This window comes from Strix aluco, chromosome 38 (assembly GCF_031877795.1).
Source record: "Strix aluco isolate bStrAlu1 chromosome 38, bStrAlu1.hap1, whole genome shotgun sequence".
NCBI lineage: Eukaryota > Metazoa > Chordata > Aves > Strigiformes > Strigidae > Strix > Strix aluco.
Window position 1 is genome coordinate 253,372 of NC_133968.1, and position 21,317 is coordinate 274,688.

Genomic DNA, 21,317 nt, shown 5'->3' on the forward strand with positions numbered 1-21,317 from the left:
CCGATGATGTTATCTCCGCTCCCAGCTCGGCCCAGCTCACACTCAGCCACGGTTTGGGCCACATCGAGAAGGGTGACCCACGCCAGGCCACCCCACAGCGGGGTCTGGCTATCCTGGCTGCCGGTTGCTTACATCCAGCTTTAACACCATCATTAGGTTTCAGAGTGAACAGGCGCCAGAGATCCTGGGCACTATAGTGTGGTGGTGCAGCGTGGGGCCACTGGAGGTGGCCATTTCGGGGGGGGGGGGGTATAGCAGTGGGGGAGGGGGGTGTCTCTTTGGGGGTCACGCGTGTGTCGCAGCACCCAGCCCTGCAGCAGGTCCCCGGCACCTGGATCCTTTGCTGACGTCCCCCCCATGACCCTGTGGCCACCCCCCACCGCGTGCCTCAGTTTCCCTCTCACTCTCCAGGGACCACCCAAAGCTGGTGGCCTGACACTGACTTTATTACGTAGGGATTTCTTGCTGTTTGTGGCTACGGGGATGGTCTGCTGGGCCAGTGGGGCCAGGATCCATGTGGGCTGGTGACCCTCTGGGCTAGGATCTGTCCAGGCTGGTCGCCTTCAAGGCTGGGGTTCTTCTGGGCCAGGGTCCATCCAGGCTGGCATCCACTGGGTCAGGGTTCACCTAAAACAGGGTCTAGCCAGGCTGGTGGCCACCTGGACCATGGTCCATCCAGGCTGGTGGCCATCAGGCTGGTGGCCACCTGGACCATGGTCCATCCCGGTTGGTGGCCATCAGACTGGTGGCCACCTGGACCACAGCCCACCCAGACTGGTGGCCACTGGGGTCAATATCTGTTGAACCAGGGTCCATCCAGCCCATCCCCAACACCCACCTAGACCACGAGCCAACCTTGTCCCACAGGGGCTGGTCCTCACTGCGAAGGAGAGAAGAACCCACCATCAGGCCCACTCCCACCGACCCTCCCGGCCACGCCGGACCAGACCAGACACCCCAATTGGGTGATGCCCCCAAACTCGGTGCTCACCTTGAACCCGCGCCAGGTCTCAATCTCCCGGAAGAGGGAGTTGCCGGGACAGTCGGTGTGACCCATCTGGCGGTGGCCACGGAGGGTGTAGTTTTGGTGGAGCCGCCCGGTTTTCACGGCACAGGGCAGGAGCCCGTCCCGCACCAGGGCGATGGTGTCCGGGTCCGGCAAGATGGCCGAGAAGTCTCCAACGTAGCCCACGCCGTAGCCTTTGCTGTTGTAGCCTTTGGTGTGGGCACCGACCCAATGCCAACCCCGACCTTGGTAGAGGTACCCGTCCGACCCCACCACGAAGCTGGAAGCACCCATGGGTGAAGCTGAGCTGAACTGGGTGACAGAAACCGTGGTGGGGTGACGGTGACGGGGGCTTCACCTGTAGCCGATGTCATCCCAGCCGCGGGTGTCCTGGTGGAAGCGTTGCATGGCGCGCATGGCGGCGGCGCAGGCGGGGAAGGTGCGGCACGGGGCGCTGGGTTCGAAGGTGTGGTGGATGTAGACGGAACCCAAGGGGAGGGTCAACGGTTTTGGGGTGCCCCGGTAGGGACGGGCACCCCACATGCACCGGGGGACGATGGCTGGGCACTCTGCGAGGGAAGGCAGGTGGTGGAAGAAGGGGATTGGCCCGGTCCCACGGGTAGTTGGGGACGTGGCAATGTCCCCTTGGGGTCTTGGGGACATGGAGCATCTGCCCAGCTTGGCAGGGACATGGTGGTGTCCTCCTGGGGTCCCCTCATCGAGGGGACACGGAACATCTGCTCAGGGTGTCCCTTGGCTGGGGAGGTGGCTGTGTCCAGTGTCCAGGGGACACACCAGTGTCCATCCAGGGAACGTGGTGGTGGCCAGCCAGGGGCCACCACCATGGGGACACACCTGTGTCCATCCAGGGAACGTGGTGGTGGCCAGCCAGGGACCACCATCATGGGGACACACCAGTGTCCATCCAGGGGACATAGTGGTGTCTGTCAAGGGGACATGGTGGTGTCCATCCAGGGGCCACCATCTGGGGACACACAGATGTCCATCCAGGAGACATAGTGGTGTCCATCAAGGGGACATGGTGGTGTCCATCAAGGGGCCACCATCATGGGGACACACCGATGTCCATCCAGGGGCCATGGTGGTGTCTGACCAAGCCAGGCCACGTGCCACCGGTCAGCTCTCAGAGCTTGACTCTACCCTGGTGTCACCTTCACTCGGATGACACTGGGGACCCCCAGCCCTACCCAGGGTGCAGCTCTCCGCCCATCCTCCCACTCAATTTCTTTTTTTTGGAGGGGACAGATGTGATATCGCCACCCAGTGCCACCTCCCTACCCACGTAGACCTCTGTGAAGTCCCGCGCCGCTCGGCGAGCGATGGCCACCACCTCCTCCGGCCCCACGTCCTCCAGGAGCTCCTGGGTGGGTGGCAGCACCCTCAGCACCCTCAGCATCGACGCCACCTCCTCCTCCAGCTTCCCCGGCCCCGTCAACACCCCAAAATCTCGCCGCCGGTAACTGCTGGGAGGTCGCCCCTTCTCCGTGCCATTGCCTGTGCCGTAGTAGCCCCGGAGAAGGTCAGCGAGTGGGATGGGTGCTTGGGCCAGCTGCGCACCCAACAGCACCCCATCCATCGCCCCGTTGGCGACGGCATCGGGGATGGGTGACGGGGGTCCCAGCAGGGTGTAGTTTTGGGGGTCATCTACGTCATCCCAACAGCCACCGGGTCCCAGCGTGGCTCGGTTGCCATCACCGTCACGAGCCAAGAGGAAGGACATCGCCAAGGCCTCGGTGATGGTGACGGCGTAGAGCGCGTCGACGGGTGGCTCGACGGTGGGGAGGGGCCACCCCGCCGCCCGCTTGAGGCCAACCTCGATGCCGGCAAGGAGGGGGCCGAGGGCGACGGTGGAGCCGTCGGGTGCCAACACCGCGCCGCGCTCGGGGGCCGCGGCGTCGTGGTGGAGGAGTTGGGTGAAGAGCAGCCACTGCTCGCGGCTGAGCGTTGGCGCGGGGGCTGGCGGGACGTGGGGTGGGTCTCCCAGCACCGCGCGGCACCCCGGGGTGCCGCAGCCCCCCAGCGCCCGCGCCAGCGCCGGCACGGGGCCGGAGAAACCGCGGTCGGTTGACTCGAGGGCTTCCAGGATCTGAACCACGGAGTCCATGTGGCGCGGTGGGAGACCTGGGGAGGGGACGGGGGTGTGGGCGGGGACCGAGGGGCACCCGCGGGGTCGGGGGCGCCCGTGGGTGCAGGGATGGCGAGAGTCTCCTAGGGTGCACCCCGAAGAGGGTGACAGCACCAAAATGAGGGGACGTGCACCCAAAACAGGGTGAAAGGACCTAAAACAGGGTGAAAGTACCTGGAACAGGGTGACAGGACCCAAAATAGGGTGAAGGCACCCAAAACAGGGTGAAAGAACCCAAAATAGGGCAAATGCACCCAAAATAGGGCAAAAGTACCCAAACCAGTGTGACAGGACCCAAAACAGGGTGAAAGCACCCAAAACAGGGTGACAGGACCCAAAATAGAGCAAATGCACCCAAAACGGGGTGAAAGAACCCAAAATAGGGCAAATGCACCCAAAACAGGGCAAAAGTACCCAAAACAGTGTGACAGGACCCAAAATAGGGCAAATGCACCCAAAACGGGGTGAAAGAACCCAAAATAGGGCAAATGCACCCAAAACAGGGCAAAAGTACCCAAAACAGGGTGAATGCACCCAGAACAGGGTGAAAACACCTAAAACTGGGTGAATGCACCCAGAGCAATGTGAAAGCACCCAGAGGAGGGCGCAAACACCCAGGAAAAGGGTGAATGCACCCAAAAAAGGTGAAAAGACTCAAAACAGGGCAAAGGCACCCAAAACAGGGCAAAGGCACCCAGAACAGAGTGAATGCACCCAAAGCAAAGGGAAAGTACCGAAAAAAGGGGAAATGCACCCAAACAGGGTGAAAGTGCCCCTAGCAGAGGAAATACACCCAGAGCAGGGTGACTGCACCCATAAAAGGGTGCATGCACCAAAACAGGGCAAATGCACCCAAAACAGGGTGACAGCACCCAGAGGTGGGTGAACGGAAGGTGAAAGCACCCAGAACAGGGTAAAAACACCCAAAACAGGGGGAAAGCATCCAGAGGAGGGCGCAAGCACCCAGGAAAAGGGTGAACGCACCCAAAACAGGATGAAAACAACCCAAAGCAGGACAGAACCACCCAGAACATGGTGAATGCACCCAAACCGGGGTGAAAACACCCCAAAACCAGTAAAGTACCAGAACAGGCTGCAAGCGCCCAGCAAAAATAACAAAGGCACCCAGAACTGGGTGACTGCACCCAAACCAGTGTGAAAATACCCCCAAAAAGGCAAAAGCTTCCCCCAAAAGGTGAAAGTACCCAAAAAAAGGCAAAAGCACCCCAAATCAGGGTCACCGCACCCGAAGCCCAACTGAAGCTGAACGCGCCTAAAACTGGGTGCAGCCCCTCCCTCACCGTCCCCCCCTAATCACCCTAATTAGGGGAAAAAAAGCAACCAGAGCGATTTTGACCCAAAAAGAGGCTTGGAGAAGCCCCTGCATTCGCCACACGCGTGCGGTGGCGTGTTGGGGCATGTTGTAGCGTGTGGCTGCCCACCGGGGTGCGTTGTGATGTATTGTGGCGTGTTGTTATATGTTGTGGCGTGTTGTAGCATGTTGTGGGGTGTTGTGGCATGTTGTGGCGCGTTGCGGGGTGTCGTGGGGTGTTTTAGCGTGTTGTGTCGTATCATGGAGCATTGTGGGGTGTTGTGGCATGTTGTGGCATGTCATGGTGTGTTATGGCACGCCATGGGGTGTTGGGTGTGCTGTAGCATGTTGTGGCATGTTGCAGGATGTTGTGGCGTGTTGTGGGGTGTTTTAGCGTGTTGTGTCATGTCATGGAGCGGTATGGTGTGTTGTGGCATGTTGTAGCATGTTGTGGCATGTTGCGGCATGTTGTGGCATGTCACAATGTGTTGTGGTGCACTGTGGTGTGTTGGGTTGTGCTGTGGCATGTTGCAGCATGTTGTGGAGTGTTGTGGCGTGTTGTGGGGTGTTGTAGCGTGTCATGGCGTGTCATGGCGTGTTGTGGCATGTGCCTACCTGTGCCGGGCTGGGCGCAGACGCTCAGCGCCAGGAGGAGCCACGGGAACATGCTGCAGGATGCGGCCCCCGATCGCTGCGTCCTGTGTCGTGGCCTCGCTGGACTTTGTCACCCAACACAAATGTCACCAGGGGCGGGGGACAGGGGCGGGGAGGGGGGACACACACACACACACACAGGGGGTGTGGCAGGGTGACACACGTGTGTGTGGCGTGGGTGCTTCCAGCGGGGCGGCTCTGCAACACGTGTGTGTGGTGGTTGCACATGTTGGGGGTGTGTGTACACGCATGAACATGTGTGTGTGTGCTTGTGCATGGGGTGAATACACACATGTGTGTACGTACACACGTGTGTGTGCACACGAGGGGGGTGTACATACGTGTGCACTTGTGTGTGTGTGCATGTATGTGTATGCGTACACACATGTGTGTCTACAGGGGGTGTACATACGTACACGTGGTGCACGAGGTGCGTGTGCGCACACACGTGTGTGTTGCGTGTGCGTGGGGTGTGTGCATACATACGTGTGTGTGTATGTGTGCGTGTGTGCGCACAGGGAGTGCGGGGGGTGCATGGGCTGCGCGTGGATGTTCTTACGCGTGTGCACACGTGTGTGTCCATGTGCATGTGCATGTGTGTGCGGCACAGGATGCGTGTGAGTGTGTGTGTGTTCATGCAGGGGGGTGCGTGTGACACGAGAACACCTGTGGGGTGACAAAGCCACCAGGACATGTGTGAGGGCATGAAGTCATCAGGACACACATGAGGGGACGAAGCCACCAGGACACGTGTGAGGGGACGATGTCACCAGGACACACATGAGGGGACGAAGCCACCAGGACACGTGTGAGGGGACGATGTCACCAGGACACACATGAGGGGACAAAGCCACCAGGACACACGTGAGGGGACGATGTCACCAGGACACACATTACAACAGAGCCACCCGGATGCGCCCGATGACACCCCCGCCATGGGACCACGTGACACTGCGGTGCCATGGCCACCCCCCCGCCCGACCTTTGCCCTGTCCCCAGGGCGCGGTGGCCATGGCGGTGGCCTGGGCGCTGGGTCCCCTGGGCGTGGTGGCCATCGGGACCCTGCTGCTGGCCCTGCTGCTGAGGTGGCTTTGGGACGCCGTGGTCACCGTCACCCGCTTCCGGGCCACCTGCCACCAGCTGCGCCGCTTCCCCCGGCCACCATGGCGCAGCTGGCTGCTGGGTCACACCGGCATGGTGAGGGGACAGCGGAGGGGACAGGGTGGTGGCACCTGGGGGGGGACAGCAGAGGCAGGGTGGCGGCATCTGGGACAGGGGACAGTGGGGACCAGGTGGTAGCAGCTGGGGACAGCAGAGGCGGGGTGGTGGCAGCTGGGCAGAGGGGACAGCAGGGATGTGGTGGTGGCACCTGGGGGTGGCAGGGACAGGGTGGTGGCACTTGGTGGGGGACAGCAGAGGCAGGGTGGTGGCAGCTGGGACAGGGAACAGTGGGGACAGGGAACAGTGGGGACAGGGTGGTGGCAGCTGAGCAGGGGGGACAGTGAGGACAGCGTGGTGGCCCCTGAGGGGTGGCAGGGACAGGGTGATGGCAGCTGGGGGGGACACCAGAGGCAGGGTGGTGACACCCAGGGGGGGTAACAGGGACAGGGTGGTGGCACCTAGAATGGGGGACAGTGGGGACAGGGTGGTGGCACTTGAGGGGTGTCAAGGACAAGGTGGTGACTCTTGGGGGTTTGGCAGGGACAGGGTGGTGGCACCTGGTGTGATGACAGGGACAGGATGGTGGCACCTGGGACAGGGGACAGCAGGGACAGGAGGGTGGCACCTGTGGGGGCCAGTGGAGGGACAATGGTGGCACCTGCAAGGGAATGGCAGGGACACAGCAGGGAGGACGTTGGGGACAGGGTGGTGGCACATGGAGAGGGTGACAGCAGGGAGGTGATGGTGGCACCTGAGGTGATGGTGGACACTTAGGATGGGTGACAGTGGGGACAGGGTGGTGGCACTTGGGGGGTGGCAAGGACAAGGTGGTGATTCTTGGGGGGGTTGGCAGGGACAGGGAGGTGGCCCCTTGAGGGAGGTGGCAGCAGGGACACATTGGGGACACTGGCAGGGACACAGTGCTGGCACGTGAGCTCTGGGTGTCTCCAAGACCAGCCGTGAACCCAAACTGGGACCATCCCCAAGACTGGCCACCAACTGGGGACAAGCATTTGCCCAAGGCTGGCCACGAGCCAGGGACAAGCATGTGCCCAAGGCTGGCTGTGACCCTGGGGACAAGGGTGTCCCCAAGGCTGTCCCTGAACCCTGCGGTGCCCCATGGCACAGGGGAAGAGCACGGAGGAGGGACTGCAGCAGGTGGACGAGCTGGTGGCCCAGTACCGCTATGGTTGCCTGTGGTGGCTCTCGCCGTGGTTGCCCATCCTCCGCCTCTTCCACCCGGCCACCCTCCGGCCCATCCTCCTGGCCGCAGGTAGGACACGAGGGCCACCAAGACAACCCTGAGTGTCCCCAGGGCCATCCAGAGGTGTCACTGTGGCTGCCCCACTCACCTGGCCACGTCCTGTGGTGGCCACCAACCCAACCCCAAGGGTCTTCAGAGCCACCCAGAGGTCACCCTTGGCTGGCCTAGTGAGTGCCCGTGCCATGGTGGCCACCAACCTGTCCTTGAGGGTCCCCAGGGCCACCGAGAGGTGTCACCATGGCCAGCCCATTGAATGCCCAAATGTCCATGCCATGGTGGCCACCAACCTGTCCCTGAGGGTCCCTGGGGCCACCCAAAGGTATCACCATGGCCAGCCCAAATGCCCATGCCACGGTGGCCACCAATCTCTCCCTGAGGATCCCCAGGGCCACCCAAAGGTGTCCCCATGGCCAGCCCAAATGTCATGGTGGCCACCAAACTCTCCCTGAGAGTCCCTGGGGCCACCCAAAGGTGTCCCCATGGCCAGCGCGGTGGCCTGGTTGTACCCAGGACCCCATCCCGTGGTGGTGATGGGTGCAGCAGCAGGGACACCCTCTCCCCAGGGACCCCACCCACCTTGCAGGCCCCAAGGGGACCCGGTGGCCCCCGGTGGCCCCCTGGTGACACCCCTCACCAGCCCCCACTCCGCTCTCTCGCAGCCGCCATCGCCCCCAAGGACCAGCTCTTCTACGGCTTCCTCAAGCCCTGGCTGGGTGAGTGGGTGCTGGGGGGGTGGCGGGGTAGTTGTGGGGCAGCACCCATGGGTGCCCCACGGACGGAGCCGGGTGTTGCGCCGCAGGGGACGGGCTGCTGCTGAGCCGCGGGCAGAAGTGGGCGCGGCACCGGCGCCTGCTGGCACCTGCCTTCCACGGGGACGTCCTCAGGTCCTACATGGATGTCTTCAACCAGAGCACCCACCTCATGCACGTGAGCACCCGCTGCCTGCACCCGCTGCCTGCACCCAGACCCGCACCCACACCCTGTCCTGCACCCGCTGCCTGCACCCAGACCCCCACCCACACCCTGTCCTGCACCCGCTGCCTGCACCCACACCCTGTCCTGCACCTGCTGCCTGCACCCAGACCCCAACCTGCACCCGCTGCCTGCACCCAGACCTGCACCCACACCCTGTCCTGCACCCACTGCCTGCACCCAGACCCCAACCTGCACCTGCTGCCTGCACCCGCTGCCTGCACCCAGACCCTGTCCTGCACCCTCTGCCTGCACCCAGACCTGCACCCACACCCTGTCCTGCACCCTCTGCCTGCACCCAGACCCGCACCCACACCCTGTCCTGCACCCGCTGCCTGCACCCAGACCCCAACCTGCACCCGCTGCCTGCACCTGCTGCCTGCACCCAGACCCCTGTCCTGTACCCTCTGCCTGCACCCAGCCCTGCACCCAGCCCCCCATCCCTGAGCCAGCCCCGCACCCAGCCCCTGTCCCTGCCTGCAGGCCAAGTGGCGGGCAGCGGCGCAGGCAGCGGGGGGCCCGGTGGGGCTGGAGGTGCTGCAGCAGCTCAGCCTCCTCACCCTGGACACCCTCCAGAAATGCATCTTCAGCCACGAGAGCCACTGCCAGGAGTGAGTGTCACCCCGGGCCCTGCCGGGGGGGTGGCCCCGTCCCCCCTTCCTGGGGTCCCCCCACGAGGGACCCCCCTTCCCCTGGCTCTGTCCCCTGCTTGGGTCCCCCCCCACCCTGGTTTGGTCCCCAGCTGGGGTCCCCCCTGGGCTTTGCCCCTATCAAGGTCCCCCCAGGGTTCCCCCACCCTTCCTGGGGTCCCCCCTTAGTCCAGCTTTGCCCCCCATCAACCCCCCCCCCCAGGCTCTGACTCCCCACCCTGGTCCCACATGTCCTCACGGGCAGGGGACCTTCTGCCACCCCATGTCCCCGCTGAAGCTCACTGTGACCAGGGGGGTGGCCAGCCCTGGTGGCCCATGGTGGCCATGCCCAATGGCCCATGGTGGCCGCCCTTGGTGGTCCATGGTGGCCATTCTCAGTGGCCCACAGTGGCCATCCCTGGTGGGCCATGGTGGCTGTTCTCAGTGAGACACAGTGGTTGACCCCAGTGGCCCACAGTGGCCATCCTTGGTGGCATACAGTGGCCATCCTTGGTTGCACACAGTGGCTGTCCCTGGTGGCCCACAGTGGCCATCCTCAGTGGCCCTCAGTGGCCATTCCCAATGGCCCACGGTGGCCATCCTCAGTGGCCTGTGGTGGCCATCCCCAATGGCCCACAGGATCCTCTGTGGCCTGTGGTGGCCATCCCTGATGGCCAACAGTGGCCATCCCCAGTGGTCCCCGGTACCCCACAGGCAGCCCAGCGAGTACATCAAGGCCATCCTGGAGCTGAGCACCTTGGTGGTGAGACGCCATCACCGCCTGCTCCATCACCCAACGTGGCTCTACCGCCTCTCAGCCGATGGGCGCCGCTTCGCCCGGGCCTGTGACACCGTCCATGGCTTCACCGCCGCCGTGGTGCAGCGCCGGCGCCAGGCCCTCGACCGCCTGGGCCACCAGGCCTGGCTGGAGGGCCACCAGGGACGGCCAATGGACTTCATTGACCTTCTCTTGCTCGCTAAGGTAGTGCTGGGGTGGGATGGTGTGGCCGTGGGGAGGGTTGGACATATGGTGGTGGCCATAGTGGCCTGGTGGTGGCCAAGAGGATGGTGGTAGCCGTGGCAAGGGCTGGCTGTAGGGTGGTGGCCATAGGGAGATGGTGACGACCAAGGGGCTGGTGGTGGCCATGGAAAAGGTTGGCCATATGGTGGTGGCCCCAGGGGAACAGTGGTGCCCAGGGGAGGGTTGGCCATAGACTGGTGGCCCCAGGGACCCCTTGGTTGCGACGCTCACCCTTGCAGGACGAGGACGGCAACACCCTGTCGGATGAGGCCATCTCGGCTGAGGCTGACACCTTCATGTTCGAGGGTGAGGACGGGCCACCAAGTGCCATCGGCGGGATGGGGACTCCCGTGTCCCCTCGCTCACCCCTTGTCCCTGCAGGCCATGACACAACGGCCAGTGGCCTGGCCTGGCTACTCTACAACCTGGCCCACCACCCCCACTACCAGGAGCGGTGCCGCCAGGAGGTCCGCGAGCTCCTCAAGGGCAGGGACGTGGAAGAGATTGAATGGTGAGAGGTCCCCAGTGTCACCCCCCGGCCACCCAGGCTTGGGGACACCGGTATCACTGTCCCTCGCCCCCAGGGAGGACCTGTCCCACCTGCCCTTCACCACCATGTGCATCAAGGAGAGTCTTCGCCTTCATCCCCCCGTCACTGCCGTGTCCCGGCGTTGCACCGAGGACATCGCCCTGCGTGACGGACGTGTCATCCCCAAGGGTGCGGCTCGCTCAGGGCGCAAGGTGTCCCCACTGTCACCGTCCCTCCTTTGTCCCCTGTCCCTAAGGTGGCCGTTTCCATCCCACCAGGGATCATCTGCCTGCTGAGCATCTATGGGACCCACCACAACCCGGACATCTGGCCCGAGCCCCAGGTAGAGCCACTTGGTGACGTGACCATGGGACAGCGGGATGTCCCTGTCACCGTGGGCAGGGACAACCATGTCCCCATGGTGTGGCGGTGGCCGTGTCACTCCAGGTCTACAACCCACTGAGGTTCAGCCCAGAGAACAGCCAGGGACGGTCCCCGTTGGACTTCATCCCCTTCTCCGCTGGTCCCAGGTAGGCCATGGTGGGGACACGAGTGTCCCCACGTGTCACCCCCCCAGCCTGGTCGGGTTCAAGGTGGGGTGGTTGTCCCCTGGCCCCGATGTTTTGGGCGTCACGGGGACAACCCCATGTTTCGGTGAGGTTCCACCATCCGCTCCACCACCCAGATGGTGGGGGGCGGGGGGCAGGTCTGCTGTCCCCCATGTGTCCCCCACCACGGAGGTGACAGAGAGGGGACGTGGTGGCAGGAACTGCATCGGGCAGAGCTTCGCCATGGCCGAGCTGAAGGTGGTGACGGCGTTGACGGTGACACGCTTCGCCATCCGGCCGGACACGGGGCGGCCACCGCGCCGCAAGACCGAGCTCATCCTCCGCGCCGAGGATGGGCTGTGGCTGCTGCTGGAGCCACTGCCGGGGATGGCCTGAGGGACACGGGGACACAGGGACACCCCGCGTGGGGGATGTCCCACCTGAGGGACAGCGGTGAATAAACGGTGGCACAGAGGGGACAGTGTTGTGGTGGTGGGGAGGGGGACGGGGGGGACGGGGGGATGTGTCCTCCTTGAGCCACCATCCTGGCATGGACAAGTCCTCCTGGGCCACATGTCACCATCTATAGACAAGTCCCTCCAAGCCACATGTCACCATGTTGGCATAGACATGTCCCCTGGGGCCACATGTCACCATATATGCCCCCCCATGTCACATGTCACATGTCACCATCCATGGACTTGTCCCTCCATGACACATGTCACCGTCCTGGCATGGACATGGCCACTGGGCCACTTGGGACTATACGTGGCCACTACCCATTTCACATGTCACCATCATAGACATGTCCCCTCTGTGCCACATGTCACCATCCCTGGACATGTCCCCTGGGCCACATGTCACCATACATGGCACCCCCATGTCACATGTCACATGTCCCCATTCCTGGACATGTCCCCTGGGCCGTATGTGACCACAGGTAGCCCCCCCCATGTCACATGTCACATGTCACATGTCCCCATCCATGGACATGTCCCCCCAGGCCACATGTCCCCGTCCTGGCACCAGCAGGGGGGGGGGAGCGAAGGCGGTGGGTGGGCGTGGCCACAGCCAGCCAGTGGGCGTGGCCACAGCGTTTTGGTTAACGGATGGGCGTGGCTACAGCCCTCTTGACTCAGGGGTGGGCGTGGCTTCTGTCAAAGGGGGCGGGTGGGCGGGTCCACAGCTCGTGTTTTCCGGTCACGTGAGGCGGGCGGCTGAAGCCGCGGTGCGGCGGCGTCATGGCGGCTCCGTCCGGTGAGCGGCAGCCGGGGACCGGGCGGGGGGGGCAACCGGGCCGGGGAGGGCGGCGGGGGCCGGTTACTGGTCCGCGCCACCCCCCCCCGCTGCTGTCCCCGGTGGGGGCCGCCGGTTAACGGCCGTTTCCCGTCAGAAACGGAGCGGCTGCTGGGCCGCGGCCCCGGGTACGGCACGACGGAGTCTCCGGTGGTGGCGGAGGAAGAAGAGCTGCGACGCCGCCTCAAGTACTTCTTCATGAGCCCCTGCGATAAGTACCGAGCCCGGGGGCGGCGGCCCGTTAAGTTGGGGCTGCAGCTGGCCAAGATCCTCCTTGTCACCGTCCAGGTGTGGGGACACCGGGGAAGGGGGGACCGGGACACCGCGGAGGGGTGGCCTTGGGGCACGGGTGGTCCTGGGCAACGGGGACACCGGGGAGAGAGGTACTGGGACATGGGGATACCGGGGAGGGAGGTACTGGGACATGGGGACACCGGGGAGGGAGGTACTGGGACATGGGGACACTGGGGGGCAGTGGGCAGAGGGACACCGGGGTGGGGTGGCCCTGGGACATGGGGGCACTAGAGATGGGGACAGTCAGCGTGGGGACACTGGGGTGAGGTGGCCCTGGGACATGGGACACCGGGGAAAGGAGCCTGGGGGCACTGAGCTGAGGGACAGTGGGGAGGGGGTCCCCTGGGACATGGGGACAGCAGGGAGGGGGACACCAGTGCGGCCCTGAGGGGCAGTGGGACACCAGGGTGTGGGGAATTGGGGGGTGACAGTGACACAGGTGCTCTGGGGGGGTCTTGGAGCCCAGGGGGTGACCTCTGAGGTGGGCACGGGGCATGGGGACGTAGGAGGGGACACTGTCAACAAGGCCTGGGGACACTGTGGGGAGCACTGGGGGTTTGAGGGGGGGGGCTTGAGTACTTGGGACACTTGGTGGGGGTGCTTGGGGACAGTGGGGGACTCAGGAGAGGTTCCCTGGGAGAGGTGGGGGGGCCTGTTGGGGTCACCCTGATCCCTGGGGTCCAGGTGCCACATGCTGGGGTGTCTCAGGCACTGGGTGATGCTGGCGTGCCCCAAAAAAAGGGGGGGAGGGTAGAAAGGACACACAACCACCCCCCCCCCAGGGTGTCACCGGCTCCCGGACGGGCACCAGGCTCCGTCCCGGGGTGGAAAATTCCCCCCGGAGCTGCCGGGCTGCAGTCACGAGGCGCGGATGAGCAGCGCTAACAAGCGGCGTCTTGTGTTAATAAATACAAGCTAATTACCGGCACGGGGAGGGGTTTGGGGTGTGCGGGCAGGGAAAACGCTGACGAAGAGGAGGAGGATCAGGGTCCGCTCTGCTGTTGTGCTCCCGGGGTGTTTGGTGACGCTGGGGGGACACGCACACATGCACGCGTGTCCCCAGGGAGATCATCCTCCCCCTGTTTGTGGTGGGAGAGGAGCTTTGCTGCAGGAAATCAGCCGGTTTGAGAGGTTTGGGGGCAACCAAGTGGATTTGGGGACAACTTTGGGGACGTTCTAGCTGGCTCTTGTCTTCTTGGAGTCACCTAAGTGTAAGGTGATGGCGTTTTGTCTCCTGTGAGCATTTTTGGGGCGAAACGGCTGCGGTTTGGGTCGTGGCACTGCTGGTTGTGGAGCTGCCGGGGCAGGGATTTAATTGTGGTTTCTTTTGTCCCTCAGCTCATCCTCTTTGGGCTCAGCAACCAAATGGTGGTGACGTTCAAGGAGGAGAACACCATCGCCTTCAAACACCTCTTCCTCAAGGACTACGTGGACGGCGCCGACGACTCCTACGCCGTCTACACGCAGCGCGACCTCTACGACCGCATGTTTTACGCCATGGAGAAGGTGAGATCCGCGGGCGGAGGGGGACACGCGGGTGCTTTGGGGACACCGAGGTGGCTCAGGGGGCCACAAACAGCTGCTGAGGGCGTCTCCTTCGCCAGTATTTGGCCATTCCCAACGAAACCATCGGGCGCTACGCTTACGTGCGGGGGGAGAGCGGAGGGAACCAGTCGGCCCTCATGCTGTGCCAGCAGTACTACCGTAAAGGGCGCATCGATCCGGCCAACGACACCTTCAACATCGACCCCAAGATTGTCACAGGTGGGTTTTGGGGACGGTGAGGCTGAAATTCTTTGTCCCAGAGTCGCCGCTGGGTCCTGGGGTGGGTTTTGGTTCTCGTTCTGGGCTTGAGAAGGTCTGAGGGGTCTTTGCAGGGCCTCGGGCTTCCCTGAAGGCGCTTCTCCCTCCCTGCAGACTGCCTGGGAGTGGACCCCGAGGACCCACAGCCTCTTCCCCCAGAGCTGGATCGCAGCTACAAGAACTTCACCCTCAAATTTCACAAGTAATCGCCGATGCCTTCCCCTCAATCCGGGGTGTCCCAGCTTTTTGGGGACATCCCATCGGCGCAGGGTATGGAACAGGGACCCTCAACGCGGGGAATTCCTCCCGCTGAAGCCTGTTACCAGGATGGAAAAGCCCCCGTTGGTTTTAAAAACCACTCGCAGGATAGAAACAAATCCACCTTTGTGCCGAGGGAGATGTGAAACCGGGGAGGTTGTGCAACAAAGCAGCTGCTTTCCGGCCCCGTCTCCAGCGGTGTCGGCCGCAGAGCTGGCCCCGAGGCGCCGCCACTCTCCTGCAACACCCGTGCTGGGGGTTGGTTTTCCTTCCCCAAACCCTTGTGCTGGCTTTCAGCGTCGTTTTGGTGGCCCATGGCCAAGCCCCAGAGCTGCGGGCACGTTATCGGCGTGGGCAGGCCCCATCTTCTTGCCGGTATTGGGCTGCCGGTGCCAAGAGATGTGGTTTAGCTCGCGGCGCTGTTTATTCCAGAGGGTCCAACCTCCTCCTTGAAGCAAAGTTCACCGACGCTGGGGCAGGTTGGGTGGGATTTGCTCCTCTGAAGCTGGAAACACCCTTTCCTGGGGCTGTACGCACCCCCAAGGAAGGTGTTCACACCCTCTCTGTCAGTTGTTTGGCTCTCGGCGATGTGTTTTGGGGTTCTTTTTGGGCTGAGACACCCTGGCCAAGCCCCAGCATGAGGATTAACAAACACCGTCTCCCGCAGACTCATCAACGTCACCATCCAGTTCAAGCTGAAAGCCATCAACATCCAAACCATCATCAACAACGAGATCCCCGACTGTTACACCTTCACCATCACCGTGAGTGCGTTGGCACCGCTCCCCACATCAGGGTGATCCAGCTGGGGTGGCAACGTCCCCTCCCGGGGAGCGGGTCCTGGCAGCGAGGAGCTGCCGGGTGGTTTGAGGGGTTGTAACCCTCCGCCTTCTCCACCAGATCACGTTTGACAACAAAGCACACAGCGGCCGGGTGAAAATCCGCCTCGATAACCAGGCTGACATCAAGGAGTGCAAAGATCCCAGCGTCTTCGGCCGAGGTAGGAGCCACGAGGATGTGACAAAGGTGGCATCTGTCCCCAAAAGGGCTGCGTGGGGGGCTTGGGGTGCTCCTGGGTGACTGTCCCCTCCTCATGAAGAAGAGCCACTGTGTGTCTTTGCAGGTGACAACTCCTTCCGGCTGTTCTTCGACGTCGTCGTCATCCTCGTCTGCTTGTTGTCCTTCATCCTCTGCGCTCGCTCCATCATCCGGGGGCTGTTGCTGCAGCACGTGAGTGTTGGGACGCTGGGAAGCGCCGCTGCCTGTAGCTACCCCCCACGGAGTAACTGGTGGGGACAGGCAGAGCTGCTGCCGAGACGCTGTTTTGGCGCTGCCGGCTTTCGCTGGAAGCTCTTTCCCCACGGGAGATGCTCAGTCAAAGCTGTGGGTGCTGCCAGACGGGGGAAAAACCCCCCTGAGTGGTGGGTAAAACACCCCCAGTTTTCCTCCCCACGCAGGAATTCGGCCGGTTTTTCCAGCGCCGTTACAACCAGAGCGTGTGTCTGTCGGACCGCATGGAATTTCTCAACGGCTGGTACATCCTCCTGGTGATCAGCGACGTCCTCACCGTGCTGGGAACCATCATGAAGATCGGCATCGAATCCAAGGTACGGGGACGTCGGGGAGAGAAGCTGGAGGTTGTGCAGATCCCGGGTGCGCCGGTGTGGGTGTCCCCATGTCCCCCGATTCTGGGTGGGAGGGGATGAGCCGCACAGCAGCCACTTCTGGGTGCTGCAAAGTGGTGTCTGTCCTGGTGAAGCCATCCTGGATGTGATCAGAGCCCTGACGGCGGGTTGGGGGACAGACATCGCTCCTGAGGGGTTCACAGAGGGGTCCTGGCCCCCCCAGGTAGGACCCCAGCCCCCTGTTTTCCCTTTGGGACAGGGAGGTGGTAACAAAGGGACACGCTGAGTCCTGTCTTGCTGCTGTGTGGTGGCTTGTGGCACCAGGATTTCACTCGCCGCTAGCTTGTGGCCGGTGCAGAGGGTTGTTGGGGCTTCAGGGAGGGCATTGGGGACTTCGGAGAGGGTGTTGGCTGCACCTCAGGCCCGGTGACACTTCTGTCCCTGCAGAACTTTGCCAGCTACGACGTCTGCAGCATCCTCCTGGGCACTTCCACGCTGCTGGTCTGGGTCGGCGTCATTCGCTACCTCACCTTCTTCCAGAAATACAACGTGAGTGATGCCGGGGAGGTGACCTGGAACCCGAGGGGACAATTCCCAGGGCTGGGACTGGCCGGGCCTGAGTGCTTGGGCAACCTCGGGCTCGTCCTACAGCTGCTGCGTGTGTCCCCGAGGTCCCTGTCCTGCTCCGCCAAGGACTGTTCAGCTGCTGGGGGTCCTAATTGACAAACAGCTGAACACGAGCCAGCAGTGTGCCCAGGTGGCCAAGAAAGCAAATGGCTTCCTGGCTTGTGTTAGAAATAGTGTGGCCAGCAGAAGCAGGGAGGTGACAGTCCCCCTGTGCTCTGCACTGGTGAGGCCACACCTGGAGGGTTGTGTCCAGTTTTGGGCACCTCAATCCCAGAGAGATCTCGAGGGGCTGGAGCGAGGGCAGAGGAGGGCAACGAGCTGGGGAAGGGGCTGGAGAATAAATCCTGTGAGGAGCGATGGAAGGAGCTGGGGCTGTTCAGTGTGAGGAGGAGAAGGGGAGGGGAGACCTCATCACTCTCTGCAGCTCCCTGAAAGGACGTTGTGGAGAGGTTGGGGCTGGTCTCTGCTCCCAGGGAATTAGTGACAGAACGAGAGGGAACGGCTTGAAACTGCAACAGGGGAGGGTCAGGCTGGACAGGAGGGAAAAATGTTTCCCCGGCAGAGTGGTCAGAGAGTGGAACAGGCTGCCCAGGGAGGGGGTGGAGTCCCCACCCCTGGGGGGGTTTAAGGGCCGTTTGGATGAGCTGTGGGGGGATGTGGGGTAGGGGAGAACTTTGCAGAGTCGGGCTGAGGGTTGGACTCGATGATCCCGAGGGGCTTTTCCAACCTGAAGGATTCTGTGTGATTCTGACCGCAGGAGTCTCACGGGGGGGGGGTGGGGGCTGTGACCGCAGCTTGGTCCCCTCCCACCGGCCCTCTCAGAAATTGGGGGGTTAATCCCAACGGGTTTCCCCCCCCCCCCCCAGATCCTCATCGTCACGCTGCGGGTGGCCCTCCCCAACGTCATCCGCTTCTGCTGCTGCGTGGCCGTCATCTACCTGGGCTACTGCTTCTGCGGCTGGATCGTCTTGGGCCCGTACCACGTCAAGGTACCGCTCCAGGGGCCTTCACCCCCCCCCTCCCCTCGGGGCCATTCCCTGCCTGGATTTAGGAGGAAACGGGTGTGAGGCCAGTCCCCGTTTTGGCAGCGAGGGGTAGATACGGCGCCGCGGTGGCACGACGGCACCAAGGGGGGTGTCGGGGAGCGGTGGGGGGGGTGACGGTGGCCTGGGCCGGCTACCGGCCCTTTGTCCCCTTTCCCAGTTCCGATCCCTTTCCATGGTGTCCGAGTGCCTCTTCTCCCTCATCAACGGCGACGATATGTTCGTTACCTTCGCCGAGATGCAACAAAACAGCTACCTGGTGTGGCTCTTCAGCCAGATCTACCTGTACACCTTCATCAGCCTCTTCATCTACATGGTCCTCAGCCTCTTCATCGCCCTCATCACCGGCTCCTACGAGACCATCAAGGTGAGGCCGGATCCTGGTGTTTAAGCAAAGCTTCATGTCTTTATTTTTTTAGCAGGGGGGAGCATTGGGATCCCCCCCTCTGAAGGGATTCCCCGTCCCCTTTCCCCGCAGCACCAGTGCGAGGGTGAAGCCCCCGTCTCCCAGCTCCACGCCTACATCGCCCAGTGCAAGGACAGCCCCAAATCGGGCAAATACCGTCGCAACAGCGCCTCGTCCTGCTCCGTCTTCTGCTGCTGCGAGCGGTGGGTGGGCCCTGCCGGTGCTTTTGGGGGGGGCCCTCTACCTCTGTGACCCCCCTCCTGCACGCCGATCCCCTGTGGATGGTGTTTTCCAGCCCCTTCTCCACTGGTGTGTCTCATGCTGGCACCCAAAATGGCTTCTGGGCCTGGGGGGGGCCCCTCCCCGTGGGTGTAATTGGGGGATGTGGGCTCCCTGCGTCCCCCCCCTTGCTGCCCTCGTGGCTCCCCGCTTGTTTCTGGGGTGGGGGGTGTCTCCCTTTAGCTACAACTAGATCCTGTTTAAAAACCAAAACCATCAGATTTCCCCCCGTTACCGGCGCTGTCTCCCCGCAGGGCTCCTCTACAGGACAACGCGCTGCTGGTGAATTGAGGGGGGGCCCCTCGCCATGGACCCCCGGGGACAGGAGGGAGCGGTGCCCTGTGCTCCCCCCCCGAGCCCCAAGCACTTTTAATTTATTTTATCGTCTGCTTTTACCAGCTTGGGGCCCTGAAGTGGGGGCGTGGGAGAGCCGGTGGCTGTGTCCCCCACACCTGGGGGCCACTAAACCGACGCTTGTGGCCCCGTTATTTTTCTTGACGGACTTTGGCCTTTGCTGCTCCCGAGCCTGAACCGGAGCTGGGCCCCCCCGCAGGGGCTCAACGTGGAGCCCTACACCCCCATGGATGTGTTTTAGGGGGGCAGCTTGGAACTCTGTGACCCCACAGATCTGTTTGGGGCCAGCCTGGAGCCCTGGGACCCCTTGGATGTGATTTGAGGGGGGCAGCTTGGAGTCCTGGGGCCCCTCAGATGTGATGTTGGGGGCAGCCTGGAGTCCTGGGGCCCCTCAGATGTATTTTGGGGCAACCTGGAGTCCTGGGGCCCCTTGGACATGATTTTGGGGGGCAGCCTGGAGCCCTGGGACCCCTCAGATTGTTTTTGGGGGGCAGACTGGAATCCTGGGGTCCCTTGGACATGATTTTGGGGCAGCCTGGAGCCTTGGGACCCCTCAGATGTATTTTTGGGGGCAGCCTGGAGCCCAGGGGCCCCTCAGATTGTTTTGGGGGGGCAGTTTGGAGTCCTGGGGCTCCTCAGACATGATTTTGGGGGGCAGCTTGGAGTCCTGGGGCTCCTCAGACCATTTTGGGGGCTCAGCCCCGAGCCCTGTGACCCCTCAGCCATATTTTGGGGGCTCAGCCTGGAGCCCTTGGCCACGCTGGGGACTCATCCCCACCCTTGTCCCTAAGCCCCGGGGCCATCAGGGACTCATCCCCGAGCCTTGCAGCTGTTTTGGGGGAGCTTCTACCCCCAAAGAGCTGCAGCAGCTCCCCGTGCCCCCCCCAGCCCCCCCGGGGCAGTGGGGTAAGAGCGAGACGGGTCCCTCGGCCCCGGGGGCTGCGGTTTGGGTCGCGCCCCGGAGCTGTTTACGCGCCGCAGGACGGGTCAAGGTCGTGTTTTGTAACCGCGGAGCAGCTGCTCCCGGCTGGAGCGGGGCCAGCGCTCGCTCGCACCAGGCACCGCTGCCTCCGCCTGCCTTCCCAGCACCCAAAAAAGCCAAATTTAACCCCAAATCCAGGGCCTGGCAATGATGGGGGTGGTTGGCGCCGCTCTGAATGTGTGTCTCATTCATGGACTGAGTTGTGGCTGGTCTCAGCTTTGCAGGGTGTGTGTGGGTGTTGCTCACCCTGAGTTTTGCTCCCTGTTTTTGGGGGGGTGTTGTGCCCCGTGTGGGGTCCTGGTGGGTGCCCCCAGTGTGGGAGAATAAAGTGCTCTGGGGGAAGAGTGGGTCTGTGCTGCTGTGGGACCCCCTGTGCTGGGGTGCACATGAAGGGACAAGGGTGGTGATGGGTGCTGCCACCCATGGGGACAGAGCTGACAGTGGTGCCACCACCCTGGGGTCCCCATGGGGGGGAACAGGTCTGGTGGTGGAGCCATGGGTGCTGTCACCCTTGGGTGCCTATGGAGAGACAGGGCTGGTGATGTGTGCCATCCTGGGGTGCACAGGAAGGGACAAGGAGGTGGTGGGTGCCACCACCCGTGAGGGGAAAGGACTGGCAGTGGGTGGCACCACCCTGGGGTGTCCATGGGGGGACAGGGCTGGTAGTGCGTGCCACCTGGGGTGCCCATGGGGCTATGAGGGTGGCAGTGGGTGCCACCACCCATGAGGGGAAAGGGCTGATGGTGGTGCCACCACCCTGGGGTGTCCATGAAGGGACAAGGGTGGCGGTGGGTGCCATCACCCATGGGGACAAGGCTGACAGTGGTGTCACCACCCTGGGGGGATAGAACTGGAGGGGGGTGCTACCACTCATGTGGAGACAGGGCTGGCAGTTGGGTGCCACCCTGGGGCGCCCATCAGGGGAGAAGGGTGGCAGTGGGTGCCAGCACCTGTGAGGGGACAGGGCTGGCAGTGGTGCCCCCCGCCCCGGGGTGGTCCATGGGGACAGACCTGAGGGTGCTCCCCTGTCCCCACCCTGGGGACCTCCCCCTCCAGATTTGGGGTTCCCCCCGACCCCCATCCCCCAGTCGCCCTTCCCTGCCACTCC

At 63.1% G+C, this 21,317-nt stretch overlaps 3 protein-coding genes across 5 annotated transcripts; 2 read left to right on the plus strand and 1 right to left on the minus strand.

Annotated features, from left to right (window-relative positions):
* Positions 1-425: 425 nt before the first annotated feature.
* Positions 426-5,186, minus strand: PGLYRP2 (peptidoglycan recognition protein 2). 3 transcript variants are annotated; one of them, XM_074810681.1, is made up of 6 exons: positions 5,080-5,186; positions 2,306-3,148; positions 1,365-1,575; positions 992-1,286; positions 839-880; positions 426-611 (listed from the first exon to the last, which is right to left on the minus strand). In XM_074810681.1, the coding sequence occupies exons 1-5, from the start codon at positions 5,129-5,131 to the stop codon at positions 878-880; spliced, it is 1,404 nt and encodes a 467-aa protein (XP_074666782.1). In that variant the 5' UTR covers positions 5,132-5,186; the 3' UTR covers positions 426-611; positions 839-877. The 3 variants fall into 3 exon arrangements, with proteins under 3 accessions (XP_074666782.1, XP_074666780.1, XP_074666781.1); XM_074810679.1 differs by having other exon boundaries at positions 426-627; XM_074810680.1 differs by having other exon boundaries at positions 426-706.
* Positions 5,187-6,085: 899 nt separating this feature from the next.
* On the plus strand, positions 6,086-11,716 carry CYP4F22 (cytochrome P450 family 4 subfamily F member 22). Its single transcript, XM_074810618.1, has 12 exons — positions 6,086-6,315; positions 7,408-7,552; positions 8,203-8,256; positions 8,343-8,470; positions 8,999-9,126; positions 9,859-10,126; positions 10,405-10,471; positions 10,547-10,676; positions 10,750-10,883; positions 10,973-11,037; positions 11,142-11,224; positions 11,461-11,716. Exons 1-12 carry the CDS (start codon positions 6,130-6,132, stop codon positions 11,636-11,638), a joined length of 1,566 nt encoding a protein of 521 aa, XP_074666719.1. The 5' UTR covers positions 6,086-6,129; the 3' UTR covers positions 11,639-11,716.
* A 715-nt stretch (positions 11,717-12,431) lies between these two features.
* MCOLN1 (mucolipin TRP cation channel 1) lies at positions 12,432-20,551 on the plus strand. Its single transcript, XM_074810682.1, has 14 exons — positions 12,432-12,499; positions 12,636-12,826; positions 14,171-14,338; positions 14,437-14,596; positions 14,750-14,837; positions 15,561-15,657; positions 15,794-15,893; positions 16,017-16,123; positions 16,351-16,500; positions 16,966-17,067; positions 18,012-18,134; positions 18,349-18,555; positions 18,667-18,797; positions 19,128-20,551. The coding sequence occupies exons 1-14, from the start codon at positions 12,484-12,486 to the stop codon at positions 19,162-19,164; spliced, it is 1,677 nt and encodes a 558-aa protein (XP_074666783.1). The 5' UTR covers positions 12,432-12,483; the 3' UTR covers positions 19,165-20,551.
* The last annotated feature ends 766 nt before the right edge of the window (positions 20,552-21,317 follow it).

Coding starts and splice junctions, on each gene's coding strand:
- PGLYRP2 (XM_074810681.1), bottom strand. CDS start 5,131: ATGTTCCCGTGGCTCCTCCTGGCGCTGAGCGTCTGCGCCCAGCCCGGC. Junction 1,576..2,305: donor CTTCACAGAGGTCTACGTGG/GTAGGGAGGTGG, acceptor CTTCCCTCGCAG/AGTGCCCAGCCATCGTCCCC. Junction 1,287..1,364: donor TGGGATGACATCGGCTACAG/GTGAAGCCCCCG, acceptor GGGTGCTTCCAG/CTTCGTGGTGGGGTCGGACG.
- CYP4F22 (XM_074810618.1), top strand. CDS start 6,130: ATGGCGGTGGCCTGGGCGCTGGGTCCCCTGGGCGTGGTGGCCATCGGG. Junction 7,553..8,202: donor GCCCATCCTCCTGGCCGCAG/GTAGGACACGAG, acceptor GCTCTCTCGCAG/CCGCCATCGCCCCCAAGGAC. Junction 10,127..10,404: donor ACCTTCTCTTGCTCGCTAAG/GTAGTGCTGGGG, acceptor TCACCCTTGCAG/GACGAGGACGGCAACACCCT.
- MCOLN1 (XM_074810682.1), top strand. Junction 14,597..14,749: donor CGACCCCAAGATTGTCACAG/GTGGGTTTTGGG, acceptor CCCTCCCTGCAG/ACTGCCTGGGAGTGGACCCC. Junction 17,068..18,011: donor CCTTCTTCCAGAAATACAAC/GTGAGTGATGCC, acceptor CCCCCCCCCCAG/ATCCTCATCGTCACGCTGCG.